General features: G+C 36.7%; 1 protein-coding gene across 1 annotated transcript in view; it reads right to left on the minus strand.

Moving 5' to 3' along the window:
• Positions 1-21883, minus strand: part of ARSB (arylsulfatase B) — a 181787-nt gene that overhangs the window by 81165 nt on the left and 78739 nt on the right. The window contains exon 5 of the mRNA XM_061189387.1: positions 20570-20813. Coding sequence (XP_061045370.1) covers positions 20570-20813 — 244 coding nt within the window. The remainder of the gene's footprint in view (positions 1-20569; positions 20814-21883) is intronic.

The following is a 21883-nucleotide window of genomic DNA, read 5'->3' on the forward strand; positions in this document are numbered from 1 at the left end:
TTTCAAGGTGTATCTATTTTATAGCATGTATCAATACTTAATTCCTTTATATGGCTGAATAATATGTTATTGTATGGATGTATCACATTTTCTTTATGTACTCATTTGATGGACATTTGAGTTGTTTCTACATTTTTTGGCTATTATGAATAATGTTATTATGAATATTTATGTATAAGTGTTTGTATGGACATTTGTTTTCATTTCTCTTGGGTATATACCTAGGAGTAGACTTGTTACATCATATGGTAACTTTATATTTAAACTTTTAAGGACCTGCTAATTTTACGCTCCTACCAGCTATGTATGAGTATTCCAATTTCCCCACATCCTCTTATTAGTGACCCTTACGGATGTCTACCTTTTTTATTATAGCCATCTTAGCTGATACAAAGTGGTATCTCACTGTGGTTTTGATTTACATTTTCCTTTTCATGTGCATATTGACCATGTGTATAACTTCTTTGGAGGAATGTCTATTCAGATCCTTTGCTCATTTGAAAAGTGGGCTATTTATCTTTTTATGATTGAGTTGCAAGAATTCTTAATACATTCTGCATGCAAATCCTGTATCAGATACATGATTTGTTAATATTTTCTCTGATTCTGTGGGTTTTTTGCTTTCTTAATAGTATCATTTGCAGAAAAAAAGTTTAAAATTTTGGTTTAGTACAGCTTAACTATTTTTTCTTTTGTTGCTTTTGGTATTTTATCTAAGAAATAACTGCCTAATGCAAAGTCATAGAGATTTACTCTTATGCTTTCTTCTAAGATTGCTATGCTTTTAGCTCTTACATTTATGTCTATGATCCATTTTAAGTTAATTTTTGTGTATTCTGTGAGGTAGGAATCCAATTTCATTCTTTTGCATGTGAATATCTAGTTATCACAGTAACATTTACTGAAAAGATTCTTCTTCCCAATTGAACTATCTTGGCATCCTTGTCAAAAATGCAGCTGATTCTCCAGATTTAAAAATGGGCAGAAGAACTGAATAGACATTTTTCCAAAGAGGAAATGCAAATGGCCAACAAGCACATTAAAAGATACTCAACATCACTAATTATTAAGGAAATGCAAATCAAAACCACAATGAGATATCACTTCACACCTGTCAGAATGGCTATCATCGAAAAGAACACAAATAACGAATGTTGGTGAGGATGTGAAGAAAAGGGAACCCTCATACACTTTTGGTGGGAATGTAAATTGATGCAGCCACTGTGGAAAACAGTATGGAGGTTTCTCAAGAAACTAAAAATAGAAGTACCATACGACCCAGCAATTCCACTCCTGGATATATATCCAAAAAAATACTAATTCAAAAGGATGTATACACCCAATGTTGACAGCAGCAAGTAACCACCAACAGACGAATGGATAAAGAAGATGTGGTGTGTATATATGTAATGAATACTATTCAGCCCTAAAAAAGAATGACATTTTGCCATTTGCAACAACATGGATGGACTTGGAGGGTATTATGCTAAGTCAAAAAAGTCAGACAGAGATAGAGAAACACTGTATGACATCACTTCTATATGGAATCTTAAAAAATGCAACACTTCAGCAAGTGGTGTTGGGAAAGCTGGATAGCTGCATGTAAATCAATGAAGTTAGAACACTCCCTCACATCATAGACAAAAATAAACTCAAAATGGCTTAAAGATTTAAATATAAGACATGACACCATAAAACTCCTAGAAGAGAATATAGGCAAAACATTTTCTGACATAAATCGTACCAATGTTTTCTTAGGTCAGTCTCCCAAGGCAATAAAAATAAAAACAAAAAGAAACAAATGGGACCTAATCAAACTTATAAGCTTTTGCACAGCAAAGGAAACCATCAGCAAAATGAAAAGACAACCTACATATGGGAGAAACTATTTGCAAATGATGCAACCAACAAGGGCTTAATTTCCAAAATATACAAACTCAATATAGAATTCAATAACAAAAAACCAAACAACCCAATCAAAAAATGGCACAAGACCTAAATAGACATTTCTCTACAGAAGACATACAAATGGCCAATAGGCATATGAAGATGCTCAACTTTGCTAGTTATCAGAGAAATACAAATCAAAACCACAAAGAGGCATCACATCACACTGGTCAGAATGGCCATCATTAAAAAGTCTACAAATAATAAATGCTGGAGAGGGTGTGGAGAAAAGGGAACCCTCCTACACTGTTGGTTAGAATGTAAATTGGTGCAGCCACTATGGAAAACAGTACGGAGGTTCCTTAAAAAACTAAAAACAGAGTTGTCATATGATCCAGCAATCCCACTCCTGGGCATATATCCTGAAAAGATGAAAACTCTGATTCAAAAAGATAGCAGTCCAATGTTCATAGCAGCACTATTTACAATAGCCAAGACATGGACACAACCTAAATGTCCACTGACGGATGAATGGGTAAAGAAAATGTGGTATACATATCATATTTATATAATGTGGCATATATGCACATATATATATATATATTTCACAATAGAATATTACTCAGCCATAAAAAAGATAATGCCATTTGCAGCAACATGGATGGACCTAGAGATTATCATACTAAGTGAAGTAAGACAGAGAAAGACAAATATCTGATATCACTTATATGTGGAATCAAAAAATTATACAAATGAATCTATACACAAAACAGAAACAGACTCACAGACATAGAAAACAAATTTATGGTTACCAAAGGGGAAATATGTAGGAAGGGATCAATTAGGAGTTTCAGATTATCAGATACAAACTACTATATATAAAATAGATAAATAATAAGGTCCTACTGTATAGCACAGGGAACTAACTACATGCAATATCTTGTAATAACCTATAATGGAAAATAATCTGAAAAAGAAAATCTATCTATCTATCTATCTATCTATCTATAGATAGATAGATATATAACTGAATCACTTTGCTGTAAACCGGAAACTAACACAACATTGTAAATCAACTATACTTCAATTAAAAAATAAAAAAAATACAACAAACTAGTGAATATAACAAAAAAGGAATGGACTGACAGATATAGAGAACAAACTAGCAGCTACCAGGGGGGAGAGGGAAGCAGGGAGGGGCAATATAGGAGTAGGGGATTAAGAGGTACAAACTATTATGTATAAAATACGCTATACGGATATATTGTACAACAATATATAGCCAATATTTTATAATGACCATAAATGGAGTATAACCTTTAAAAATTGTGAATCACTATAGTATACACTTGTAACTTATACTGTACAGCAACTGTACTTCAATAACAAACATACACACACACAAATGCAGCTGATTCTAACACACAGCTTAGGATGAGGATCGCTAATTTCAAGGCTTGCTGTATAAGGTCACCATATTTGATTGTATGTTCTAAATTCTTGATTTTTTTTTCTGTAGAGCAAAAGATGGGTGCTAAGCTTTTAGGGTGCTTATGTAATGAGTCCATATATAACGATAATGACTTCCTCTTGAAAGGAAGTCAGTGCGCCAGAAAATACCTTAAGAAATCTATTGACAACTTCCTACATTCACTTTCTTTATATGTCCCTGTATAAGTACCTTGAACACGAACTTTTAGCAGATGATACAATTTCTTCCTCAAAGGTGTGTGTACCAAAGTGAGCTAGAGGGGAAAAAAAGTGTATTTTCTGTATTCATAACACTTTTCAGCAATATCAACTGTGTGATCATCACAATCTTGTAGAATAAATAGTGGCCTCATGAAGCTCATAAAATGTTCATGGGATTGATTATTGCTATATTATAGTGTGTTAACTTTTATCTTCTATATGTATCTATGTATTTACAGGTAATGCTACAATTATTGTGGCATTTCATGATTCTTTTGTATATCATACTGTTCCAAAGCTTCAATTCCACACAACTGAACCACTAGAAAGTGGACAATGTCAATTGCTTCAACAGTTTATGGTCCTTTTTCCCCACCAATTCCACAGGCCTCACTCTCTCACATGCAGCCCTGTGCTGTCTTTAAGAGCATAACCTTTCAGGGTCTGCATCTCAACTCCACAAGGTTATATAAACTTGAGCCTTGTTTTTCTCTCTAGCAGAAGGTGGATAAAAAACACCTACATACAGTGTTGTTATGAGAATTAAATGGGGAAACGTATGTAAAGTGCTTGGGCTATATACTAAGTGCTAAATAAGCTGATAGCTTAAAAACAATGACAACACCTTTCGTTGCAAAATTCGGATCCTGACTCTGTAAACATGGAAAGAATATAATCACGGATACAGGACTATAACCTAGATACAGATACAAGAATAATATGTAGATAAAATGGAACATTAATATTCTTATCCATCCCTCTTGCTGGCAAGAGTTCCCCTTATGAAATACACTGGTGTAGCTATAACTTTAATTTCCAAGATGTATTACGATATTCTCTTCCATGTGAGGGTCTCTTTTTAGAAAAGTATCAGTGCCAAATACAGCCAAGTCACACAGTCCACTCACGAACTGCACATAAAAAAGATACATTGCAATCTGTTATCTATGAATTTCCCCTATTTTTTGGATTAAGCATATGGTATAGTTTAGCTGTATGAGCAATATTATCTTCATTAGACTGTTGATTCCAATTGCAAAATGTCAATCTCTAAATAATGACGGATGATGTTCATGGAAAATGATTTTTCAATAATCATACAAGTTCATGAAATGCCCTGGTTTTATTATGGCAAGGTAATGGGTGTTTTTATTAGGGCAAAAGTCTGGGCTCCAGGCTGATAGGAATGAAGCAGAGCCCTCTAATCAGCTTCTTTAACGTAGGCACCTAGGGGACTGTTCAGAGACACTTCCTTCCTGCAATGTTCACTACCCACCCTGGCGTACATTAATGGTCATGGCAGTAAGAACCATGGTGGTAAGAATTATGCAACAAAAAAGAACTGTAAGATGTTCACATTGACCACTTAACGCAGAGACCTACCTCTAAACCAGTGAAATGGACTTGTCTCATGCACGTTCATAACAACCAAACTGGAGTAATAAGGAGGGGGGGGAGAGTGTTTGTTTTGGCCAAGCTAGTTAGAATAATAGTAGCTAGAATTTAGAGAGCATGTATTATGTACCACACACCATTTCAAATGTTTTACATGTACTATCTCACTTAATCCTCAACATTATGATGTAGATACACCTTGGCACAGAGCAGCTGAGTGACTTACAAGATAACCTGTTTGAGCAGGTGACAGAATTGGGTTTGGAACTCAGGCAAACTCCTGAATTCCCCACTCCTAACCACTATGCTAAATTGCCTCCTTGGTCAAATGTAGATATGGCCTCAGTATCTTTTTAAATGTATAATGTTTCCATTTGTTCAGCTTATTTTTTCTTTTTTTAAAATTATTTATTTTTGGCTACATTGGGTCTTCGTTGCTTCGTTGCTTCGTTGCGCATGGGTTTCCTCTAGTTGCAGCGAGTGGGGGCTACTCTTGGTTGCGGTGCGCGGGCTTCTCATTGTAGTGGCTTCTCTTTGTTGCAGAGCATGGGCTCTAGGCGCACAGGCTTCAGTAGTTGTGGCGTGCAGGCTCAGTAGTTGTGGCTCACAGGCTCTAGAGCGCAGGCTCAGTAGTTGTGGTGCACAGGCTTAGTTGCTCCGCGGCATGAGGGATCTTCCCATACAAGGGCTTGAACCCGTATCCCCTGCATTGGCAGGCGGATTCTTAACCACCGCGCCACCAGGGAAGTCCCCGTTCAGCTTATATTTAAGGCTGAATTAACAAATATCTCTATTCACTTCAAATGCCTCTATTAACAAAAGAGTTAATCATTTTTCTTCATCCTCTTCTCTTAAAGACTTATGTAAAATGATACATAGTTAATTGTCTCTGATGCCATTTCAGTATTCAATTCTAATTTACCCAAATTTCACGTTTTCTGGGTTAGTTTTTTTTAAAAAAGGGGGCAAGGATGCACTGATCAGTAACTAGTTTCCAATATGCTATAAATATTTTCTAAAAGTCTACAGTTTCAGACACTGAGATCACAGCACTGTCCATTTATAAATAGAGTTTCCAGTTTTTGATTTTCAGTTTCCAACTAGTTGAAGGGTGCGGCAGTAAAACATTTCCCATAAATAAATGAAGTACTATGATACTCCACACTTCTTTTACCACTAGCTGCTGACCATCTGTCATAAAAAAGACACACCCTGGAAGGCAGTATCAAATTTTTAGAAACAGAAGTAGCCATGGCACTATTTCCTGAGATGAAATTTTGAAAAAAAAAAGTTACTGACTAAAAAATTCAAGAAACACCCACAGAGTAACATCCACCCTGTTTACCTTTTGTAAGCATCATCATCATCATCATCCTTATCATCTTCCCCTCACGCTACTGAGTTGCTACTATGTTCCAGGCACTGTGCTAAGTGTCTCATACATATTCTTTCAGTACATCTTCACACAAGTGCCTATGAGGTGGGCATCACTAATGTTACATTCTACGCATGAGGAAACTGATACTTAAGAATTGTAAAGTAACTTTCCCAAGATCATACAAGTAATAAAGGGAAGAGACTGGATTTGAACCAGATCTAACCACAGACTTCACATTTTCAACCATTACACTAGTGAAATTCCCCACAGGACTTATTTTCTTTGTTATGTGGGTGAAGGTGATATTGGGTTTGTGTGAATTCCATGCTCCTTCAAAAGCCATTTTAACATGCAAACATTACCATGAATAAAGTGTTTAGCCAAGGAAATTATAAACTTTTGACTAAATTTGGTGAGGAAATACGTAACTTAAATTCATCTGATGTAAGAGTTTTAGATGAGGAGAGAAATTTTTCATGTACATTTTTATTAAGGAATCATTAAATGTTTAAAGTAGACTACTTGAGAAATATGTAATATTATTAATAATTGAATCACGCCCTTATTACAATCTTTTCCTATTCATTACTAAAAAATAATTGGTAGGACTTCTGGGTTAGTATCAGGGCAAATCAGCAGAATCTAATGCGCCTTTTTTCCAATTTCCATTATAATATCTGTGAAGAATTACAGAAAGATGAAAACTGGCAACAGTGTTGGAAACTAAAGAGAAGACCAGATGCCAAAGTCTTGAGGGGATTTTCACTAATGTCAATGCTGAAGAGATTAACAACATATTCTTGGATTCTAACATAAGAATCAAAACCCAGTACGAAAGAAAATCGAAAAAGATGGATTCACTTTGTCTACCTCTAGCTATAGAACTCAGGAGCCGCACTAAACCAAAATTGGGCAGTGATCTCCTCTTAGCTGTCTTCCAGAGGTAGCCCATCATGCCTTTCCTCTCTCACTGACAGTTTCTTCCCTCTCTATGTCCCTCCGGACAGCAAACACCAGACCAACCTGGGAGGAAACAGAAGAAACTAGACAGATGTGTCACATCCGAGAATGTGATGCAGCCAGACAGAAAATGTCTGCAACAACCCTCAGAGCACTACATAACTATGGACATAGTGTAGAAGCTCTTTTGTCAAAAAGGGTAAAGTAGGGAATCAAAAAAAAACATCATTTCTTAAACATTTTTTTCCTTTTTTAAAAATTCAAGTATAGTTGATTTATAATATCATGTTAGTTTCAGGTATACAGCACAGTGATTCAGCTATATATATATGTATGTTCCAGTTCAGATTCTTTTCCCTTATAGGTTATTACAAAATATTGTGTATAGTTCCCTGTGCTACACAGTAGGAAACATTTTGCTTTAACTTAAAAAATATATATATATATGTATATTTACTTGACTGCAGTGACTACACAAGTAGACTTTGAATGCAGGGCTACTGGTTGGTGTTCCCTATCATCTTTATTTCATAAGCCAATTTTATAATGCTCCATCTCCAGTTTCTAGTGCTGTTTTTCTTACACTGGAGCAAAAGCTGAAGAACATGTGAATTTCCAGATTTCCATAGAATAATGGTGGCCATCTACATTTGAATCTCTCCACACACTTCCCTTAAAAAATGTACTGAAAAGGAAAGAAAGTCAAGTCACCCAACACCCAAACCTACAACATAAGCAGGAGAGAGAACATATTTAAACCTGGATGGACATGAGGAAATAACCATCTAAGACCTGAAGGGTCAGTGCCAGTGCCCACGCTAGGGAAGAGTCAGGCTGGGATCATGCCAAAAAGGGTGCAGGGTACAAGAGGGGAAGGGACTCAGATCATGTCTGATTAAATAAACCCAGAAAGAGGGCCCCACCCTGAGTGACCAAAGATCTGGTACCTGGGGGATTGGATGACTGGCTACCGGGGAGTCATAAGGAAGTGGCTTGGAAAATGTGCAGGATCAGAGTGGCAGTCCCGGGCAGGTGCCAATTCTGAGAGAGGCAGTTGAAGAACAGGTGTCTTTTGGAAGATGGATGGTAAAGGGAAAGGAGGCAGAGGCAAAAGATCATGGTCCTCCTGTAATGACATAGTATCTGTCATAGAATCATAAGAAGGTAGACCAGAAAGAAAGGGGCAGCATTTACTAAAGAAAGTGTACTTCACTGGAGCAACATACGAAGGGGCTCTTGAACTAAGAAATAAATTAAACTATCCAAATCCCACCCCCACAGGTCACCTGCTATTGTGAGTCCAGGAAAAGCTAACATACATAAACATGAAAAAAGAGCTCAGCATCTAAACAAAATTACCATAGAAATTTTTAAAAATAGCAAATGAGAATTCAAAATTTTGACAAATGAAAATACTCTCCCATATGGAAAAAAAGTCACAAAGCAGAAGAAAACATTTACATAATATTTCAACATGAATTAAATATAACTAAATCAGCAAATGTTGATATTAAAAAAAGTTACCATGAATCAAACATTTAAAAACTCAAGACACCGAACTAGGGGAAGAAACTGAAAGAAAAAACAAAATCTCAGAAATGAAGGGACATTATATATAACTAAAAGTATATGAAAGCATATAGAGAATGAAAATGAAAAGAGAGAAGCTAATTAATTCAAAATAAGGGAAAAAGAGAAGTGAAAATGATCAGAAAGGAACTGAAAGAAGCAAAAGATATGCAAACAAGGTTCAATAATATCTGTAATTGGAGTCCCTGAAAAAGAAACACAATAGAATGTCAATTTAAAACTATAATTAAAATAAACTCTGAAATAAAAGACCTGAGTGTACCCTACTGTGCATCTGGGAACCTGACCCAGTTTGGTCACTTTTGAGACATAGCTAGTAAAAAAGTCTTAGACTTTAAATAATAATAGTGATAATAAAAATCTTTCAGACCTCCAGAGACCTGGTCTGGGAAGATCCCACATGCCAGGGAGCAACTAAGCCTGTGTGCCACAACTACTGAGTCTGCACTCTAGAGCCCGCGAGCCACAACTACTGAGCCCATGTGCCACAGCTACTGAAGCCCACGCACCTAGAGCCCGTGTTCCGCAACAAAAGAAGCCACCACAATGAGAAGCCCGCACAGTGCAACGAAGATTAGCCCCCGCTCACCGCAACTAGAGAAAGCCCGCATGCAGCAATGAAGACCCAATGCAGCCAAAAATAAATAAATAAAGTAAATAAATGTATAAAAAAAAGAAAGAAGATCACAATAACATTAAATTTATCAACAGCAACATACAAAACAAGTATACAGTTGGGTAACATTTTCTAGAAACTGAAGGAAGGGAAAGTATGAGACAAGGATTTTATATCAGTTGAACTGCTTTGCTATTATCAAAATTGTAGGAATGGTTTTAATATATGGGCAAAAATCCAAAGAATCCTGAGAAATCTATTAAAGAATGAATTCCTCCAACTAAGAGATAATTGAGAACACTTTAGAAATGGACAAGTGGTTAGCACAGAATATATTATTATAGATCTAAGACAAAAACAAACTTGTGGACAAGGACAGAAGAACAGCATTATATATTATATGCTCTGACAAAGCAGAAATAATAGAACTAAAAATAAAACTGAAAGAGAAAGGCAAGAGAAAGGGTAAAATTGAATAAGTTGTTGATTTCCTTATAGGTAATAAGTGGGAGTCGAAGATGACATTTAAAGCTGACAAACCAAATAGAAGAACCTAAAAAGGGACTAGAGAATTATATAAAGATATTAGTATAATGATGACACTAGAATAAACTATACATTGTTCTAAATATTAAAAGAACCAACATAAGATCAAAGATAAAAAATACATATGGGCTTCCCTGGTGGCGCAGTGGTTGAGAATCTGCCTGCCAATGCAGGGGACACGGGTTCGAGCCCTGGTCTGGGAGGATCCCACATGCCGCGGAGCAACTGGGCCCGTGAGCCACAATTACTGAGCCTGCGCGTCTGGAGCCTGTGCTCCGCAACAAGAGAGGCCGCGATAGCGAGAGGCCCGCGCACCGCGATGAAGAGTGGCCCCCGCTTGCCACAACTAGAGAAAGCCCTCGCACAGAAACGAAGACCCAACACAGCCATAAATAAAATAAATAAACAAATACTTTAAAAAAAAACAAAAACTATTTTAAATAAATAAATAAATATAACATAAAACAATACAACAAAGCTAAGAATTAAAATTATAGCAATATATAAAAACTCATCTACCGAAATAAAATATTTTCTGATTGGATCACAAACAAAACCTAATATTACACCTAATAACTACAAAATACACATTCTTTTCAAGACTACATGGCATAGACTCCAAGAAAGTGGACCAAGTCTCAAATTTAAAAGGACTGAAATAATAAAAAGTATGTCCTCTGACAACAACAGAATTAAACTAGAAATCAATAATCTAACAGAGAAAACCTGAAATATTTGGAAAATAAACAACACACTTCTAAACACATGGGTCAAAGAAGAAATCACCATTTGCACCATTTCCACGATTATTCTTAACAATAATTTTGACATAAATTCTACCTTGTCAGATATACCAAGATTGTAATCTCAGCTTTCTCTGTGTTTGCAGGTAAACTTGGTACACTTTGCTGTAAAGGTACTTACCAGAAGACAATAAAGTAGTGTCTATAGAATCATAAGGAGAAAAGATTTGACAAGAATTCTTTGTCAAATTATTATTTTTGTTTGAAGGTAATAGAAAGATATTCTTCCATATGCAAAGATTTTTTTAAAAAAACCTTATCATTTATGTGCCTCTATGAAAATTAAAGTATTAACCAACTGATCAAAAGATTAATTAAAATTAGGAACTGAGAATGTGAAAGTTAAGGAGTATTTGTAATATAAAAAGTAATTAACATATAGATCAATATACATACTTTCTCTATATGTGATTACAAAGTTGAATGCAGAAGAAAAACTCTTTAGAAGAGTTATAAGATTTACAATATTATATTTCAGAAAGCTGGGTTTATGATTCCAGATTGAATTAAAAAGCACTTGAAAGTAGAAAATAAACAGGAAAATATTGATCAAAAAGTAAAGGCACAATAAAATTTTCTTGGGTATTTCTGCTTCCAGCCAAGATGGAGTAACAGGCAGACTGGATTTACCCTCCTACCTAAAACAACCTAAAGGGAAACAGACAGAATATATGAAACAACAGTTTTCAAAAGATGAGATATCAGGCAAAGGACAGTGATCCCTGAGTGACAGGAAACAAAGGAGGTGAGTCTTATCATTGCCTTAGCTTATTACCTTGAGAATAATAAGATTCTAAGCCCTGGTACAGGGATGGGGAACTGAGGCATAACCCAGCGGACTCCCTGATTTGAGAGTTGAGGGTCCAGGGAGACCCAGGGAGCTAGAGTTGATAGGATAGAGTACCAGAGAAGAAAAAGTTGCACAGAAAGAGAACCCTGGAGATTTGCAGAGAGCCCCCTTAGAATATTTAGCTGAGCACTGATCAGATGTATGTGACAGAACTACCCAAAACTAGGGAAAGAACCATCTGAAAGGATTAAAGGGACCAGTGCCCAACATTCACATGGAGTTGGGAAAAATAGTATCTGTTCCCATCAGCCAGATTGGAAAAACTTAAAATTCACAGGGCACTTGGTAGATTACTAGGGAGGTTTTGACTCAGCAGTGAAGAATAGGTAGCCCTAGACTGGACACTGCTCTGGACCTGCCTAATAAATCATAAATGCAATACCCAGAAGGCTCAAAGTGTTCTCAACTAATTTAACTTCATCTCAGAACAAAGCAAGAAGAGTCATAACAATAAATAAATATCCAAGAAGGTAAAATGTACAATGTCTGGCATCAAATCAAAGATTAAAAGTCATGGAAACATGACCCATAATGAGGTAACCATTCAATCACAACCAACCCAGAACTGACATAGATGTTGGAATTAGCAGAGGACATTAAAACAGTTATTATAAACTATATTCTGTATGTTTAGAATGTTGGATATAAAAAAGATATAAAAGATCCAAATTGGACTTCTACAAGTGAAAACCTAGAATGTCTGAGATGAAAAACATACTGGATGGAGGCAAAACATTCTTGGACATAAATCATAGCAGTATTTTCTTAGCTCTGTCTCCCAAGGCAAAAGAAATAAAAGCAAAAATAAACAAATGGGACCTAATCAAACTTAAAAGCAAAGGAAATCATCAACAAAATGAAAAGACAATCTGCAGAATGGGAGAAAATATTTGTACATGATGCAACTGATGAGGGGTTAATATCCAAAATATAAAAACAGCTCATACAACTCAATATCAAAAAAACAAACAACCTAATCAAAAAATGGGCAGAAGACCTAAATAGACATTTCTCCAAAGAAGACAGACAGATGGCCAATAGGCACATGAAAAGATGTTCAACATCGCTAATTATTAGAGAAATGCAAATAAAAACACAATGAGGTATCACCTCACACTGGTCAGAATGGTTATCATGAAAAAGTCTACAAATAATAAATGGTGGTTCCCCTTTCTGGGAACCCTCCTACACTGTTGGTGGGAAAGTAAACTGGTGCAGCCACTGTGGAAAACAATATGGAGGTTCCTTAAAAAACTAAAAGTAGAGCTGCCGTATGATTCAGCAATCCCACTCCTGGGCATATATGCTGAAAAGGTGAAAACTCTAATTCAAAAAGATACATGCAGCCCAATGTTCATAGCAGCACTATTCATAGTAGCCAAGACATGGAAACAACCCAAGTGGCCATCGACAGATGATTGGTTTAAGAAGATGTGGTATATGTATACAATGGAATATTACTCAGCTGTAAAAAAGAATGAGTAATGCCATTTGCAGCAATATGGATGGACCTAGAGAATATCATACTAAGTGAAGTAAGTCAGACAGAGAAAGACAAATATTATGTGATATTGCTTATATGTGGAATCTAAAAAATAATACAAATGAATTTATATACAAAACAGAAACAGACTCAGAGACATGGAAAACAAATTTATGGTTACCAAAGGGAAGGGAGGGGGCGAGGGATAAATTAGGAGTATGGGATTAACAGATACAAACTACTCTACATAAAACAGATAAGCAACAAGGATTTACTGCATAACCCAGGGAACTATATTCAATATCTTGTAATAACCTATAATGGAAAATAATCTGAAAAAATATGAATATATAACTGAATCACTTTGCTGTACACCAGAAACTAACACAATATTGTAAATCAAGTGTATTTTAATTTAAATAAATAAGTGATATTATAAGTTCTGAATATTTTCAATTGCATGATTTATAAGATCATTGATGACTAGTATAAGATTCATAAATATTAAGCTAATAACTGCATTCAAATATTTTAAATATACAAAATTCATGAATCCTTTATAAAAAACTATACATCAAAGGACATATTCATTAGAATGAAAAGGCAATCTACAGAATGGGAGAAAATATTTGCTAACCATATATATATAAAATAAGAAGTTAATATCCAGAGTATATAAAGAACTCCTGCAACTCAACAACACAAAAAACCAAACAATCTCATTTAAAAATCGATGTTTGTTTTTTGATACTGAGCTGCATGTAAATTTTGGAGATTAATCCTTTGTCAGTTGCTTCACTTGCAAATATTTTCTCCCATTCTGAGTGTTGTCTTTTCATCTTGTTTATGGTTTCCTTTGCTGTGCAAAAGCTTTTAAGTTTCATTAGGTCCCATTGGTTTATTTGTGTTTTTATTTCCATTTCTCTAGGAGCTGGGTCAAAAAGGATCTTGCTGTGATTTATGTCATAGAGTGTTCTGCCTATGTTTTTCTCTAAGAGTTTGATAGTGTCTGGCTTTACATTTAGGTCTTTAATCCATTTTGAGTTTATTTTTGTGTATGGTGTTAGGGAATGTTCTAATTTCATTCTTTTACATGTAGCTGTCCAGTTTTCCCAGCACCACTTATTGAAGAGACTGTCTTTTCTCCACTGTATATTCTTGCCTCCTTTATCAAAGATAAGGTGACCATATGTGTGTGGGTTTATCTCTGGGCTTTCTATCCTGTTCCATTGATCTATATTTCTGTTTTTGTGCTAGTACCATACTGTCTTGATTACTGTAGCTTTGTAGTATAGTCTGAAGCCAGGGAGCCTGATTCCTCCAGCTCTGTTTTTCTTTCTCAAGATTGCTTTGGCTATTTGGGGTCTTTTGTGTTTCCATACAAATTGTAGAACCCTCTTGCACTGTTGGTGGGAATGTAAATTGATCCAGCCACTATGGAGAACAGTATGGAGGTTCCTTAAAAAACTAAAAATAGAACTACCATACGACCCAGCAATCCCACTACTGGGCATATACCCTGAGAAAACCATAATTCAAAAAGAATCATGTACCAAAATGTTCATTGCAGCTCTGTTTACAATAGCCAGGACATGGAAGCAACCTAAGTGTCCATCAACAGATGAATGGATAAAGAAGATGTGGCACATATATACAATGGAATATTACTCAGCCATAAAAAGAAATGAAATTGAGTTATTTGTAGTGAGGTGGATGGACCTAGAGTCTGTCCTACAGAGTGAAGTAAGTCAGAAAGAGAAAAACAATGCTAACACATATATATGGAATCTAAAAAAAAAAAAAAAAGGTCATGAAGAACCTAGGGACAAGATGGGAATAAAGACACAGACTTACTAGAGAATGGACTTGAGGATACGGGGAGGAGGAAGGGTAAGCTGGGACAAAGTGAGAGAGTGGCATGGACATATATACACTACCAAACGTAAAATAGATAGCTAGTGGGAAGCAGCCGCATAGCACAGGGAGATCAGCTCAGTGCTTTGTGACTACCTAGAGGGGTGGGATAGGGAGGGTGGGAGGGAGGGAGATGCAAGAGGGAAGAGATATGGGGACATATGTACATGTATAACTGATACACTTTGTTATAAAGCAGAAACTAACACACCATTGTAAAGCAATTATACTCCAATAAAGATGTTAAAAAAAAAGAAAAGAAAAAAAAAATGGATGAAGGACTCAAGTAGATATTTCTCCAAAGAAGATACACAAATGGCCTGCGAACACATGAAAAGATGCTCAATATCACTAAATACAAGGCAAATGCAAATCAAAACCACAATGAGGTATCACTTCACATCCATTAGAATGGCTACTATCAAATTTTTTTTTAAAGGGAAGGAAAGAATCAGTGCTGGTGAGGATGAAGAGAAACTGGAACTCTTGCACATTGTTGGTGAGAATATAAAATGGTACAGCCACTATGCAAAACAGTACAGCAGTTCTTCAAAAAATTAGAAATAGAATTACCATATGATGCAGCAATTCCACTTCTAGGTATATAACTAAAAGAACAGAAAGCAGGGTCTCAAAGAGAGTTTTGTACACCTATGTTCATAGCAGCATTATTCACAATAGTCAAAGGTGGAAACAACACAACTGTCCAACAATGGATGAATGGATAAACAAAATGCGGTATATACATAAATGGAATATTAATCAGCCTTAAAAAAGGAAGGAAATTCTGATACATGCTACATGAATTAACCTTGAGGATTCTATGGTAAATGAAATAAGCCAGTCACAAAAAGACAAATACTGTAGGATTTCACTTGTATGAGGTATCTGCAGTAGTCAAATTTATAGGGACAGAAAGTAGAAGGGTGGTTGTCAGGAGCTGGGGGGAGGGGGAAGTAGAGAACTGTTGTTTAATAAATATAGAGTTTTAGTTCTGCAAGATATAAAAATTTCTGGAGATTAGTTATACAACAATATGAATACACTTAACACTACTGAACTGTACACTTAAAAATGGCTAAGATAGTAAATTTTGTTATGTGTATTTTATCACATTTAAAAATAGATTAAAAAAAGAAAAATATACTGGATGGAATTAATAGAAGATTAGGAATCGAGAAAAAAATTAATAATCTTGAAGGCATACTAACAGAATCTATCCAAAATGAAATATGTAGAGAAAAAATAATTAAAAAAAAAAACAACGAAAAGAACATCAGCAAGCAGAGGGCAACTTTAAGTGTCCAGGTGAGAAGACTAAATATCTCCATTCTTCCCAAATTAATTTTCATGGTTAATCTCATTTAATTTTTAAGAAGCTTTTCTTTTAATGAAATAATTCCAGAGTTCATCAGAAAAAATTAAAAAGTGGGACTTGTCAAGAAAATTTTGTAAAGGAAATATAATGGGGAGGTGAATAGCTATTTCTGCCAGGTATTTAAATATACTCTAAAAGGTATGTTTACAACAGATTACAGATTACAACAGTGAGGTGCTAACACAAGAACAGCTAAGTCAGTGGACTAAAATAGATGGCACCAAGACAGATCATAGCACTAATAAGAACTTAGAACCTAAAGTGGTACTACAAATCAGTGAAAAAGGAAATATTCAATAATAATAATAATGATGAAATTATTATTCAATAATAATTACTCAAAAATCAGTCTGGGTTGTCTTGGTAATATTTGAAATAAAGCATCATTTTAGTTCAGAGGTTCTTAAACTTTGGCTCATTAAGAATTATACTTCATTGGGCTTCATGGTATCTGTGAAAATGGGGTGAAAAGTGACTTATCTTTCCTTCAAAATTCCTCTTGAAACTGAATCCATAGGTGGGGAAAGTCTTTATAGTTTCATACTAAGTTTTTAAGATATTTCACATCATCAGGTAATATTTGATTGTCACCACTGTCACGTTTTTTAAAATAATTTATTTATTTATTTATTTATTTTTGGCTGTGTTGGGTCTTTGTTGCTGTACCCGGGCTTTCTCTAGTTGCAGCAAGTGGGGGCTACTCTTCATTGCAGTGCTTGGGCTTCTCATTGTGGTGGCTTCACTTTTTGCAGAGCACGGGCTCTAGGCGCGCGAGCTTCAGTAGTTGTGGCACACAGGCTCAGTAGTTGTGGCTCGTGGGCTCTAGAGCACAGCCTCAGTAGTTGTGGTGCACGGGTTTAGTTGCTCCGCGGCATGTGGTATCTTCCCGGACCAAGGCGCAAACCCGTGTGCCCTGCATTGGCAGGCGGATTTTTAACCACTGCGCCACCAGGGAAGTCCCCACTGTGATGTTATAACATCTAGAAGAGTTTCCCATTGATTAGAAAGTAAAAACATTACTACCATTATGATTAGGGGTTCTGCTTTGGTTATATAAATTTAATGAAATATAAAGTAAGTTTAAAAATCCTTCGAAGTGTCTTGAAACAACCTATAGGCTGCTTATCAAGTTGAAAAGCAGAGAAACCATACAGAATCAGAAAGAACTTGGAGAAGCCATGTTCCCTAGAATTGACAAACATGTTCTGTGGCTTCGAACAGGTGAAAAACTGAAGCAGTCACGGAACTCAGATTGCAAAGAATGTCACCCACTCCAGAATGGCTATTTCTTCTAAAATTTAATATTTTGGAGCAGACCTAAGAGGAATTGATAACTACACAACTAGTGAAACGGATGCTCTCAGCATAGCCGACTCTGTTACTGCCATTACCGGCATTCCTATTTCATGAGACCTTTTTGAAATTTTCAGAAACTACCATCATCTTGAAAATGGTATTTCCAAGTAAACATCTTACTGAAAAAAAGGTCGAGAACTCTGGGCATAGACTGAGAATCCGACATTTGGCTGTCCATTTGTTTTTACTGCTTTGGAAGAGAAGCTCCTGACGTCAATGTGACTGGTTGCTTTCTGCATCGGCCAGCATGGGTGCCAAATGCTCTGCCGCTGGTACTGAATGAACGCTTGCCTAGTGCTGTGAGGAGCATCAACTTCATCGGGACAGTGGGGGCTGAATCATTGCTTTCAGGATCTTTCATCAGGAAAAGAGAGCAGAATGAGAGCAGTTCTTCACCTACTAAACAGAAATTTGCTGAATTTCCAGAGGAAAGTCTTGAAATGCTTGATTAGACATTGGGCAGAACTTTTACTTTTTTCAAATAGAAAAGGAAAGCCACTCTCTCATGGTTTCATGTACTTGGACAATAGTTTTGGTTGTAATATTCTAGTTACAGCCCTGCAGTCAACATTATGTCTGCTGTTGAAGGACGCAGAGCTCCTGTTCTATTCAAGATGGGTCACTAGGAGTTCAGCATGCCTCTGACACTGAGGAAAGACCTTCTGCAATCTGGAGTTAAGGGTGGCAAAACTTTTTCCAATTTCTCGGCAGGCAGAAGCAAGTATGTGCCAAACTCCTAAACGTTACTTCTGACAAAGATAATTTTAGGATTGAAATGTGGGTTTATAGTCCAAAATTGGTGATATGGATGAACATCAATGACTTGCACTTTGCCAAAGATCAGAACCTCAGTGAATCTGGGAACAGAGGAAATTATTCAAAATAAATTCAACTGTTTCTCAACTCAAGCCTACCCTCATTTGGTCAAGTATGCCACGATAGCTCCATTTGCTCATGAGTGCTTTTATAAGCCACAATAAGCCAAGTGTGCTTTTTTTTTTTTGCCACCAAAACAAAACAAAACAAAAAAATCAAAACTGATTGGATGGCAAGCCTGACACATATGTCATCATATCAAAACCACTCAAAACTTTCTCCTGCTTCTGTAAGTCAAACTTCAACAGCCTTCATGGTGGAAGTTGGTGATAAGCTGAAGTTCAAGTTTTGCTTTGCTTGGAAATTTTTATTTCCTTTTTATCATAAAGTAGGTATTAATTTTTGCATTAAAAATGAGTGCGAGGCAAAGGTTTTCAAAGAATGTCATATTTTTCTATGCGTACATAGAAAAGAATGTGTAATCAATATGTAACATCATAAAAATAAATTCTATCTAAATTATTGTACATATGCTTAGGTACTTTTTTTGGTAACCTCATAGCTTTCAGAGTCTCAAGGAGCTCTGTGATTCAAAAATTTGAGAAAAACCCCATTCCTCTGATTTAGATATTGACCTCACGTAACACACAAAATCATTTCACAACAGTTCAAGAATTACATGGAAGAAAATCAAACCACAACACTTAGAAGAAAATATAAATGTTTAGCGGATTTCAAGCTGAGAAAAAAGCTTTCTGGACAAAAAAGCAAGAGAAAAATAATAAATAAATAAAAACGGCCATTCTCTAGTTCAATTAGTTAATTTCACTTATATCTAAGGGGAAAATCCAAACTGTAAACAGAGCAGGTCATTTTCCCCTGGTCACTAGGGGACCAGTCAATCAGCCACTACCCCTTGCTGTAACACCCAACAGAGGTTTAAAACTATTACACTAGACATTGTCACTCCATCAGTAGAAACAATACCTCCAGTATATGTACATTTATTTATGTTTATCAATTGGATATATGTACTAATCTACTAATATATTATATATCTTATAAAATATATACTTAAAAAAAGATGAGATAAAATTAACTACAAATACAAGTTTTAAAGTTTTCTTCCTGCACCCTTGCAGGTATGTACACCTCCCCATTTTGGGGGCCATTGTTCGGCATGGCGGTGGCTAAACAGGAAGGGCTTGCCACCATTTCCAAAGCTAAGTCTGCGTTCTGCTCCCCAGATTGTGCACCTCCTTCACATCTGCCAGCTCTCTGTATCACAACACACTGTTTTACTGCCTTCCTAGTGCAGATCATTATGGGACGTCATCTACTTATTTATGGGTTTACTTGTTTATTCCCACCCCCTGGCCCCCCGACTCCCCATCTGGAATATAAGCTCCATGAGAGCCAGGATGGTGCCTGTCTTGTTCATTCCTAGTTCCTCCACACCTAGAACAGGGCTTGGTACATAGTAGGTGCTCATTAGATACTTATTGTGTAATAAGGGTATACAGCTGCTCCCCCACTCAAATTCCAGCTCTTCCTCCTGCTTGGTCCTCCATTCTCCTAGCAGGCAACAGGGCAGGTCCCCTGACCCTCTGCAGGAAGCAAACAATACCCTATCCTACTTCTTAGCACAGCTTCCTCTCATGGAGGGTGAGCCACTGAGGACGATCTTACTCCTCAGAGAAAACACAGGCCCCCAATCTCAAATCCAGAACTTAAAAGTATATACATATATAATTACAGTATTTCTAAAGGCAGTTCTTCTCCTTTTTTAATCATCTATTTGCAAGCTGAACTATCATATTCATGCAAAAGCGATCCTTCTCGATCAAGTCAAGCTGTTCTTAGAGCTTCTGTCCTGGGAGGGAAAAGAGACAGGTGGGCAGGTACCTGATGGTTTTCCACACATCGAAGCCATCCAGAGGCTTGGTGCCCTCTGTGCTGCCCCCCGCCAGCTTCACCAGGGTCGGCAGCCAGTCGGAAATGTGGATGAGCTCCCGGTTCTTCACGCCCCTCTGTTTCAGCAAGGGGCCGGCCACAAAGCCCACCCCTCGCACGCCTCCTTCCCACAGGCTCCACTTTCTTCCGCGAAGGGGCCAGTTATTGCCCCCTGCCAATGTCTGCCCACCGTTATCTGAAACACAATTAGGTCATGGCATGAGGACAAGGCTAACTATTAGATGCATTTAAGAACAGAAGACTTGGATGCATGTTATTATTAAATGGTGCTTAGGAACTAAGAAAGAAAATTCCTCTTTCCCCTCTCCCATACCACTACCCTCCTCCCACCCAACACAACCCTCCATCCCACAGACATAACCAGGGCGCAGCATGGCACATGTCTGACACTAGACCTTTAAATCCTTTAAATGGAGAGGGCCACTGAAAAACAAGGAAGGCCCCTGAGGGGAACTGCTTGGGATAGAGCCCTGTGCTGAGCAATGACTAGGATTCAAATGCATGCATGCAACTTTGTGTAACACAGGAGAGTGAACCCAGGTAGGTGGAGCCCCTCCCCGTACATGAAAAGACACCTCTGAATAAGTTTCACTTAGGAACCTAAAGCTCCGAATTAGTGGGGATAGCGAACCTTTTTATTTTCTTCCTGGAAAATTTTTCTAACATTTAAACTGGTAACAGAATTAACATTTGACTCCCTGGTGATCTGAACTCTTAAGTGTGAAAGTTGAAGACTTCGCCAGTGGGTTAAATGTCTCTGTACACAGAACAGTTGGATGGAAAAAATAATTGCAAGAAAAATTCCTCCCTTCTTGACAGGATGGCAGGACAAAGCTTCATCGTATACTGTGTGCCAGGGAAGAGAAGGTTTCTCTCCCAAGACAGCCAAGGGAATGGAGGACATTGGGGAAGCCAGAGAAGATACAAAAGTGACTTCAGTATCTTACCAGCTGGGTGGGGCTCAGAGTTAGAAATTAAGTTGGACTGTAGAAAGTAAAAAGTCGTATTTCTTATATACTGAGGTTGTAGAATCATATTATCTCCAAAAGTACTCATACACTTAGGTGACTTTAGAGATATGTTTTAAATATCACTTATTTGCATGTGCGTTACACTCCGATTAAATGTTTTCTAAAAGCCACTGTTATCCAAATGAACCACAGGAGGGCAGTATGACAGACGTGCTCTATAGAACATTATGTATAAAGAAATCTAACACAGAAATCAAGCTCTATCAAAGCCAAA

This window comes from Eubalaena glacialis, chromosome 4 (genome assembly GCF_028564815.1).
Source record: "Eubalaena glacialis isolate mEubGla1 chromosome 4, mEubGla1.1.hap2.+ XY, whole genome shotgun sequence".
Taxonomy (NCBI): domain Eukaryota; kingdom Metazoa; phylum Chordata; class Mammalia; order Artiodactyla; family Balaenidae; genus Eubalaena; species Eubalaena glacialis.